At 36.9% G+C, this 11,212-nt stretch overlaps 1 protein-coding gene across 1 annotated transcript in view; it reads left to right on the forward strand.

Moving 5' to 3' along the window:
• Positions 1–10,040, forward strand: part of LOC107300537 (integral membrane protein GPR137B-like) — a gene marked incomplete at its 3' end in the record, with an annotated part of 14,156 nt that extends 4,116 nt beyond the window's left edge. Inside the window, exons 2-5 of the mRNA XM_015829855.1 lie at positions 5,025–5,074; positions 5,907–6,129; positions 8,799–8,948; positions 9,912–10,040. Coding sequence (XP_015685341.1) covers positions 5,025–5,074; positions 5,907–6,129; positions 8,799–8,948; positions 9,912–10,040 — 552 coding nt within the window. The remainder of the gene's footprint in view (positions 1–5,024; positions 5,075–5,906; positions 6,130–8,798; positions 8,949–9,911) is intronic.
• Positions 10,041–11,212: the final 1,172 nt, after the last annotated feature.

Here is an 11,212-nt window from a genome sequence, read left to right on the forward strand (position 1 = left end):
GCCAGACAGTGTCGGTTGGCGACCCCCAGGGGGAGGGCCTTCTCTGTTGGAGCCCCCACCCTTTGGAACGAACTACCCCCAGAGATCCGGGTGATTCCGGATCTCCCCTCCTTCCGCCGCGCCCTCAAGACATGGCTATTTAAGCTAGCCGGACTGGCCTAAGGGGTATTTTAATTTGGTTTTAAAATAATTTTAAAAAAGAAACGGCCAATAATGAATATTTCATTTTAATCATATTTTAAAATTAGTATTATTGTATTAGTTATCTGTTTTAACTGGCTGTAAGCCGCCCTGAGTCCGTTAGGAGAAGGGCGGGGTATAAATTTGATAAATAAATAAATAAATAAAATAAATAAATAAGCACTGTATTTTAAATAAATTCAACAAATAAATAAATTCAATAAATAAAGTCCCTCTCCAACAAAATATTGAGGAAGCATAACCTGTTTTCAAAACACTGGCTCAGTTCACTTCCGTATTCATAACTATCTCTATTCTACTTTAGGAATAGAATTTAGCTTACATGTTTTTCCACCTATACCAGAATTTATGTTATCCAGTCTACTACAGATTTTGTGGCATGCATTGTACTGTCTCTGTTCTTTTGTCCTTTTTTTGTCCCTTTGGGTCAATCTTGACTCTTGGTGTCAAGGATGTCTGGATGAATCCCTGCAGTTTTCTAAGGAAGATTTTGGAAATACTAGTAGTTTGGCATTGACTGCTTCCTAAAGCTGAGAGTGACTGGCCTAAGATCATCCAGCTGGCTTTATGCTTAAGGCGGGAGTAGAATTCACAGTCTCCTGATTTCTAGGCTGGTGCCTTAACCACAGTATCAGACTGGTTCTCATGGACAGATTTTACTAAGATTTAATTATTCTACGTTTTGAGAACTTTAAGGCTGCTAAACCATGAAAGAGTTCCAGTCAGGATTCCACTAGATACCAGTGGGTTAGGAAGGACTACCAAGCCAAAGTATCCCAGAATTAACTTGGCATTGATGAAAATAAGAGAGATTTGTCTACACTGTATACAGTCTAATCGAAAGTGAAGGGTGAGAACACTTCCTCTAGCATCTATGAAAATCTCTTACCATGTTTCCGGACTGGAAAATTAATCACGGTCAACCCTCATTAATACAGGTAGTCCTCAATTTGTGATCAATCACTTAATGAGCATTCGAAGTTACAGCGGACCTGTCCAGAGCTATTTACAATGCATTTTCAAATTTAGACCACACACACTCCTCGTCATATGATTGCATTTTGGGTACTTGGCAAACCACTCACTTTTATGGCTGTTTGCAGCATCCTGTGGTCATGTGACCAGAATGTTTTTGCTGGCTTCTGGTGTTTACTTCCAGATTCCGACAAAAAACCCCCCCCACCTCTTGAGGAAAATGGATTTGTTTAACAACCACCACATTCATTTAACGACCACTGCAAAAAATGTTGAAAAATCACCTCCGGCCACATGACGCCTCAACTTATAACTGCAATAACTTATGACCATAATTCCAGGATCAATTATGCTCCTAAGTCAACGACTATCTGTACTTGGCTAGGAGATCAACAGGGAATACGAGGGCTGTAGACCAGAATGAGAAATTGAAAAAACATCCTGGAAAAAAGCAATGGCAACTCACTTCTGGATTATTGCCAGGAAAACTGCATGAATGCGTCCATCAGTCAAGATTAATTTGAGGAGGTTTCCATCTTTAAATGAATTCTGTTTTATCAAAGCCCTTAGTTCTGTATATGTTTGTACATGAATGTTATTCTGTATTTTTATCCTTATCTTTAAAGCATCCAGATAAAACTGTTCAATTAAGCTTGATTTGAACATGATATGTTCAGCCAAAAATAATAATAATTGGTGCTGGGTTATACATCATGTCTTTCATTTAACTCTGATGTATGCCATTCATGCCCTGGCATCTCAAGGCTAAGAATCCTATTCCTATGCATTTGCTGGGTATATGTAACTATGTTTGGTTATTGTTTTTTCTTGCTTGACTACAGCGTATAGAAATTGGATCATAAAGTACAGGTAGTCCTCAACTTACAATAGTTTGTTTAGTGACAGTTCAAAGTTACAACAGCACTGAAAAAAAAGTGACTTATGACCATTTTTCACACTTATGACCATTGCAGCATCACCATGGTTATGTGATCAAAATTCAGACATTTGGCAACTGACTCATACTTATAACCATTGCGGTGTCCTGGGGTCATGTGATCCCCTTTTGTGACTTTCTGACAAGCAAAGTCAGTGAGGAAGCCCGATTCACTTAACAACTGCAGTGGTTCACATAAGAACTGTGGCAAGAAAGGTTATAAAATGGGGCAAAGCTCACTTAACAAATGTCTCACTTAACAACAGAAATGTTGGGCTCAGTTGTGGTTGTAAGTCGAGGACTATCTGTATAGAAGCACTCTCCATGGTATTATCTCTAGCCGTGCTGGACTACAACTTTCATCATCCTTAAGCATATGTATTTTGTGTGCTGCTTTTGAAGACAAGGAGTTTCCTATGTAAAGTTGGGAGTTCCTCATTCTAGTTTATTCTCCATTTTTAGATTAGTAGAAACAAATGGAGATTTAGAGGATAACAAAAAACATTGGACAGTATGATTACTGAATTGGAACATATGATACATTAGGAAACGATTAGGAGGAAATGGAACAGAATGTATTTAGAGAAAGATGCAGAATATGCTAGTCCCTTCTCCAAGGGTCTTTCATTTGAAACAAATGTTTTTTTCCATGATTGTGAAGGATGTTTACCAAATCCAATAATACTATTTAATGACTCAGCCTTCCTACCATTGCTAGGCTCTATCTCTAGACGACAAAGAATCATAGACATAGTTAGACCAAAATCTACATGACTATACACCCCATCTCAAACTGACTTTTCCTATGACTCACTCTTAGACTAAACTGATACTAAAGGAATCTCCTGGAAAATCAGATCCCCCATAGGATTGTCAGGCCAGCTTGAATGGCCACCCTTTAAATTTGTTAATCCATATCTAGAAATGCCTCTGCTTGGTGAATATTTCTTTAGTTTTCAAGCGGATTTTGAGGAGGAGAGAGTTGCTAACACATCCACAAGGCTGAAGTTTCTGGTAAATTAAGTTAGCTAGGCTGCCTTAGGTTTGTGAGATACACATATGATGGTGGTATTTAAAGGAAAAGGAATTGCTGTTTCTTCGGCATATGGGAAGGAATAATATACTCTGTTATGAAACTTGTGCATTGTGAATGAAGGAAGATAAGTTATTTGAAGTCTTATAGGACTGTATGGTACTGTAACTGTAGCCCCAATTACTGTCATTTCAGTTTGCTTTCTCTACAACAGACATGTCAAACACAAGGCCCGGAGGCCGGATGCGGCCCACGAAGTGGTTTCATGTGGCCTGTGAAGCCATCCTGGAAATAGTGAGGGAACGGCCCCCTCCGCCTTGGCCCTGGCCCAGGCCAGCCGGGAGCCAATGTACAATTTTGTGGTGGCCATCTATGCTGAAACGCATTCAGTCTTAGCTCCACAAGGCCATCTGGAAACAGCGAGGAACCAGCCCCTGCTGCGTCGCCCCCACCCCCTGGGTGCATGCTGGGAAGGTGTCAGCCTTTGTGAGGAATGAAGAAATGGACCATGCCTTGGTGCTTGCCCCAGTTCCACCCCCTTCTGCCAGAGACCCTCAGATCTGTCCCACTCCTGCCCAGGCCCCCACAGGCACCCTTGACGCGAACGATGTAGAGCTGGCCATGCCCACCCAATAGGCCACACCCACTCCATCCATGCCCACCCAGTAGGCCGCACCCACCCTGGCCACACCCACCTGCCCCCCCCCGAGGGCAACTGCAGTGCTGATGCAGCCCTCAATGAAATTGAGTTTGACACCCCTGCTCTACAACACCACAGTATCAGCTTCCAAGATGTGGAGTGAGAGGGTGGGGATTCTTGTTGCTGCTACAAAGCTTGCAGCAGGGCTGAGATGAGATTTTTCCTTCTTATTTTCTTCTGAAATACATGCTAGATCTAAGAAGTCTCAAGATATGTAGACTTTAACTCCAAAACTTCCTCAATCATTGAGAATTCCAGTAGCTGAAAGCTACAAATCTGAAGTGAGACCAGTTTGAGGAAGCTTGTACTACAGAGATAAAAGGAAGGGAAACTGCAATTTCTGAGAATAAATTAAACATGGGAAATAAATATTATAGCATTACTTTACTTCTTGTAGTGCCAAAGTTGTATATGTGGTCTATATGAATATGCCGTGCTCCTACTTTTGCTATGCTATATAATGCAACTCTGAAAAGATTGTTATGCCTTTGAGGGTTTTTTTTAAGGAAAGCAGAGTGAAATATTTCCTTTGTTTAAAAAGAGCTGAGCAACAGAGTACCCATCTGCCTGTGACTAACAGAATCTCCTCGAACAAAAAACAATCTTCAAGCAAAAAGCTAGAGATAGGGGAGTCACAGGCAGTAGTCAGGAAGTCATTTCATGACAATCATGAAAGCAAGCATTGGTACTTTTCTGACATGCATGAGCCTCATTTGCCCTATTGACCATTTCTCTGATCTCACCATGGGACAGCATCTGGTCTGAGAGGTCATAAAGCAATCCCAGGGCCGTGGGCTGGACTAGAAAGTTGAAAAGCACTCCAGAGGAAGATAAGTGGCAAAAATACCTAGAAATTAAATGGCTGAATCCAAGCAGTTCCTACAAACTTATTCTTTTTGCCTGGTTTCTCTGGTTGTATACAAAGCTAGTTTTGCTTCTGCAGATTTTTATTTGTGTAGGATAAGATTTATATTTCCTGTAAACACACTGATGAATAAAATTTTGCTGCTGCATAGAAAATTGGCTGTTTGCAAATCTGAAAGCAAGAGCGTAGGAGCTGCACAATGCTACGTATGTGGCTAAGTCATCCACCTGAAATATAATGAACTCACAGTACAAGAGAGTGCCAGCCCTACTATGCATTGCATGTTTAATAACACAGTCTCATTTTCTTACAGGTGATTTTCAAAGCTAAATCTAAATACTCACCAGAATTACTTAAATACAGGTAAAAAAAATATTTCCACCATGAATGAAGGAAAAAAAGTAGTTTCATACTATTGGGACATGATTTATTTTACTTCTAAAATAAAAAACATAAAAAACATGTCCATTGTATTTCTGAGAAATAATAATTACTTTATTGAATTATTTAGAGAATTTACAAAGCTGCCCATTTTAAATGTATAACCCTGGGCAGCTAACAACAATTATCATAAAATACCTAAGACCTCAAAACACAAAATACAAACCAAGTTAAAAATAGACAAAATGCAATAGCTGGGCACCATAACAAACTTATATTTATATTGGGCTCATTACCATCCTAGTCCAGTACCTGCAGGGGGAGTCAGGTATTTGCAGCCCTCAGGAAGATTAGAAGGCTTTGGGCCTTCCAGATCTTGGGGGGAGAGGGGGAAGGCTGTTCCATGATAGGCACCACGACTAAGAAAGCTTAATTACTTTTAATAATTAAAATTATATTTAATGTTTAATAATTTCCTGAGAAAATTTAGTTAAGGTTCAGCTACAGTGACTTGGTTTGTGCAAGCCGCAATGATTAGTCACTTTAGAAATGACGAAATACAGTCCAATGTAATCTTGAAAATTCAGTGATGAGAAATTTGGGTTACAGAATCAAGGCTATAAAACTAGTTTATAAGAGAGAACATATTATGCCTTGCTGGGAAATACTGAGCAACACAAAGCCTTTTCAAGCAGCTTGGAATCCCAGCATACCTGGAAGATGCCAATTTGAGGAAGACTGATTTACTATTATATTGATATTTGCTAAAAATAATAATTGCAACATTAATGCTGTTTTCCCTCTCCTTGCTTAGGTTACCCCTCTACTTGGTGTCTTTCGTGGTCAGTCTGCTTTTCCTGCTGGTGAATTTAACGTGTGCTGTGCTTGTGAGATTAGAAAATTCAGAAAGGAGGATAATTGTATTGGTCAGGGTTGCTATAAATGACACGTTATTTGTACTCTCTGCCATCTCACTCTCCGTTTGTCTCTACAAGATTTCCAAAATGACCTTAGCAAATATTTACTTGGAATCCAAGGTAAAGTACATCTTAGTTTTTTGTGTTTTTGTGTGTGTTTTCGTTTAGTCTGGGGAAATCATTCCAATGCAGATAAATGAATGCTATCTTGTTCAAGAAAGGAATTATTTTTCTTCAGTATCTAGTCAAGATTAGTGGGGGTGAATCCAACTGATAGTTTATTTTATTTCTTTATTAGGTTATAAAATTGATGCTTGTAATTAGTTTAAAGGTAGTGGCAAACCACCTCTGAAAACACTGTAAAAAAAACCTGCATGGACTCGTCTATGTATTTGCCAGAGATCCCGACTAACTGGATGACACACATGCACGTATCAATCTGAAATCAATCAATTATGGGTTTTATGTAACCAGCCAAAATTATTACATCCCATTTAAATAACTCTGAAAACCTCTAGATGTTCTGAGTAAAAACAAACCCTCTTTTAAACTTTAACAAGAAGGGCTTCACTGCCAATAGTCTTGTTCTGTTATCTAGATCTAAGGAAAAAGCAAACTTAGTTTTTGTTAAATGATGGGATATGATGACCTTCTAAGTTTTAGTTTATTGTAAAATATCAGACTTATTTTGTTCAGCTGGGTATCAATAGCATTTTCATAATGGTTTTCTCCAAAACCAGATTGGCATAGGAGCATCCAGGGCCACACTGTTACTCCAATTCTCCACAAGCAAATTTAAACATGTTCAACACACAACATGTACAGGTAGTCCTAAACGTATGGCCACAATTGAGCCCAAAATTTCTTTTGTTAAGTGAGACATTTGTTAAGTGAGTTTTGCCCCATTTTATGAACTGCCTTGTCACAATTATTAAGTGAATCACTGCAGCTGTTAAGTTAGTAACACAGTTGTAAAGTGAATCTGGTTTTCCCATTGACTTTGCTTGTCAGAAGGTTGCAAAAAGTGATCCCATGACCTTGGGACACAGCAACAGTCTTTTAAGTATGAACCAGTTGCCAAGCATCTGAATTATGATCACATGATCATGGGAATGCTGCAAAGTTCGTAACTGTGAAAAATTGTCATAAGTCACTTTTCTCAGTCCCATTGTAACTTTGAACGATCCCTAAATGAACTGTGGTAGGTCACGGACTACCTCTACTGAAAAAAATATATGTCTGAAACAACAAGCTGTTTTCCTGTGGATACTTTCTTGAGAATATGTTTTGCTTAGATTGTGCTGAAACAGCATGAATAGCAGTCAGGAAACTTATTCCTTGAATTATAAAAGTTCACTTTGTCCAATATTGACATGCTGCATTTTCCATACCAATTGTATAATACTTGCTTTTTTAAAAAGTCAGCAATTTGTCTAGCATAATAAATAAATAAATCAAAAATAAAAAGAATCAGACCAAATCATTCCAAAGACCTAGATCAGAAGTCAGCAATCTTTGTGGCATTATCATTTGATTTTTTTGTTATATTATGGAAGCAAAAGATAGAAAAGTTTTCATGTTAAAAATGTTTTAAACATTCAGAATGCCCCAAATCTAGAATGCAGAGATTTTATGTATGTGAGTATGTCTCAGCTTTTCAGCTATTTTGTTAGTGGGCAGCATATACTGGTATTTCAGATGTCATGATCTGGCATTTTCAACATCCTCTATCCGACAGTGGCCAATCAAATAACTGGAGGACCACAGTCTAAGACTGGGAACAATAATGAACTTCCATCTGTCACTTCTCAGCAGCTAACCAAAGACTGTATTATCTTTCTCATTTCCATCACTGAAGATTTAATGAAGGAATAAGTGGACAAAAGAAGCTTTAGAACTGATTAAGCAGACTGAAGTCCTGGTTTTTCTCTTTTAACACTGAGAGCGCTATTGTTTATCTCTTGATATTTGATTCTTTCCAAATGATTCTATAAAGATAGAGAAAAAAAGTTTTTTTTCCAAAAAATCTCAAACTTGGGTCTTTTGATTTTAGAGAGTTTTTGTTGGTTTTCTCTAGGGATGATATAGGAGCTAATTATCTTTAATTAAGAAATTTTCCCTTTAGTTAAATTATCTTCCTATCCTTCGTATTGTAGTATTCTGTTATTAGAAACTCTCTAATTTATGCCTTGTTAGTATTTTTACTGCGACTGCAACTGTTTTATGAACAGGATTTTGCAACTGTTATGATTACTTGTTGGACAGTGTAATCATTTGTAACAAAATAACCCTTCTTGCATTTGTTGTATTTTATAAATTACATTTAAAAAAAGATGCTGAACATTTTCCAGGTGTCTACAGATATGCATAGTAACTTGTGTAATTCCTGACCAGCAGATTAAGTAATATCAGCATATCTTTCCTCCTGCTTTAGCAAAAGCGGACTGAATTATTTGCAGATCTTAAACATTTTTATGAATTAGGTTAACTTCTTTTTCCACTATGGTGTGATATATTTTTTCCGATATGGAACATTAAATAGACGATCTTTTCTTGTTTTTTTCCTTCTATCCTGCCCCACCAAAAAAACATGGCTTTCTCTTTTCCAAGCAAATATAATGTAAGGTATCAGCACTTTTCAGAATCCAGCAGAATTACAAAGCACAATGTTTAGGCTGGTCCAAAGTGACTTGAGATTTGGCTACAAATTTTCTCTCAAACTAGAACCTTGAACATTTTTTGTAATCAGTAGACAAGTACATTCAACTGTGTTTTAATATCTTCTCTAGGGATCATCAGTATGCCAGTTAACAACAATAGGAGCAACTGTTATACTATTGTATACCTCAAGAGCCTGTTACAACCTGGTTATTTTATCATTTTCTCAAACTAAGGCAATGAACTCTTTTGATTATGATTGGTACAATGTATCTGATCAGGCAAGTACTGTATAGCAATTTCTTCTGACAATACAATGTTCATTTAGCTACCTATACTTAATGGTGTAAAAGTAAGCATCCTTCCCCCTCTCACATCTTTGCAGTTACCAGCTCAAGATCTTTTAACTACATATGCCAAGAATAAATAATTTGATTATACTGGCATCATTTTCATAAAAATGAGAATGGAATCTTCAGTGGAGGGCTGTAGGAAACTTTTATATGTGACTGTGAACAATCATAGTCTGAAGTATGTTAAAACCAGGGAAGATGTAAGTCACTTTGCCCTTTGCAAAAAGATTGATTTACACTGAGAAAAGCACAATGGCTTACTGTAGTTTTAATGAGCTATTGTATGCTAGCGATACCTTAGCCAAGAAGAATTTTATATTTCATTCAGTTTAGCTTTGTGATGAAAATTTTACAATATATCAGTGGGAAAATCTTTCCTATTCTGGGCTAAGAGTTGAGGAGAAAGGAGATTGTGTAACAGAAAGAGTTAATCCTGTTATCTATTTTAAAATGTATTTAAATGTGGCATGCTTTCAAGTGATTCACATGCAGATTACCTATGTATTAGTCAATTCCACTGATTCTGAATTAAATCAAGTTTATCCATGATTGATTCAGGCTATATAATTCAACACTTTGAAGCCATGTTTTCAGAATATATGCTTCTGCTTAAGTATATATCTCTAATACAGGTTGTAGTATTGATACAATTCAGTAATTATCCATTAATTGAAATGCTCTGACAGGAAGAATGTGCTCAGCAATAAGTCTTGATAGTTCAGATAGATGCATATTAGTTTATTTAGGCCAAGAGAATTTGGAACATATCTAGAGTTGGAAGCTGCAGAAATCTCATAACACTGCTTGTCAGAAAAGGTTTCATCTCACTATCTGCTTACAAACACTTAATACTTAACTATTACAACAGCTTTCCCTTTAATTTTGCAACAGGCAGATCTGAAATGCCAGCTGGGTGATGCTGGCTATGTAGTATTTGGAATAATCTTGTTTGTGTGGGAACTTCTCCCCACTTCCTTGGTGGTGTTTTTCTTCCGTGTTCGAAATCCTACAAAAGACCTAGTAAGTTATACCTATTTCTTAATATTTAGTTATTTTAAAGGAATAAGAATAAATTAATAAATTAACTTCTAAGAATAAATTAACTGCTTTAAAACCTAAGTGAGCATTTTTTGATTTGATTTTAAAATATCACTGCTCTCATAACATCTTTCTAAATTGTCTCTCAGATGTTTATTAAATAAGTGAAATAAGTATTTCCTATCTGCCAGTGTTTCTATCAAACTCAGGCTAGAATCCTGTTCCTTCACACAATTGCCTAGGTAAGCTTACATGCTCTTCTCAGAGAAGTGACCCAAAATGGAAATTGAATAATTCTTCATTTTCTTTTTTGTTACCATTTGCCATCTTCAGTAAGTGGCTGATGTACTATTTCTTCCTCTCCTTTTTCAAACATAATCTGAAAAAGCTTGGGTGTGTGTGTGTGTGTGTGTGTGTAGTTAGTATCCATCACTAACGTCAGTTTGCTCCTAAGTTTTAACTTTTTCCAATGCCAACTCTAAAATCTAGGCAACACGTATTTCATCTTTCTTGGTTATTTGTCTCTGTTTGCACTTCGCTTTGTGTATGTATAATTTTCAAACCTTCACTCAGCTTTTGTTTTTTTTAAATTTTCTTTTTTTCTCTTTTTCTAATTACAAATAGTCCTCGATTTATGACAATTCAGCTCAAAATTTCTGTTAAACGGGACAGTCATTAAATGAGTTTGGCCCCATTTTATGCCTTTCTTGCCACAGTTGTTAAATGAATCACTGCAGTTATTAACTTAGTAAGATGGTTGTGAAGTTAATCTGGCTTCCCGTTGACTTTACTTGTCAGAAAGTCACTGCAACGGTCATAAATATGAGTCAGTTGCCAAGCATCTGAATTTTGATAATGGGACTATGGCGATGCTGCAACGGTTGTGTGAAAAATGGTCATAAATAACTTTTTTCAATGCCGTTGTAACTTTGAACGGTAGTAAATGAACTGTTATAAGTGGAGGACTACCTTTATTGGTCTGTTAGTTCTTGTTAAATTTGCTCCATTTACAAAAAGACTTTAATATTAAATAATTAATTGAAGATCAAAACCTTTTAAGAAATAGTCATGCAAGTCAGTGTTTTTTAATATTTTATTCAACTTAAATAAAGTTGTAATGTAGATATCCTAAATTTTATATATTGACTGCATAC

The sequence above is a fragment of the Protobothrops mucrosquamatus genome, unplaced genomic scaffold (genome assembly GCF_001527695.2).
Source record: "Protobothrops mucrosquamatus isolate PMUCROS unplaced genomic scaffold, P.Mucros_1.0 scaffold7370, whole genome shotgun sequence".
NCBI lineage: Eukaryota > Metazoa > Chordata > Lepidosauria > Squamata > Viperidae > Protobothrops > Protobothrops mucrosquamatus.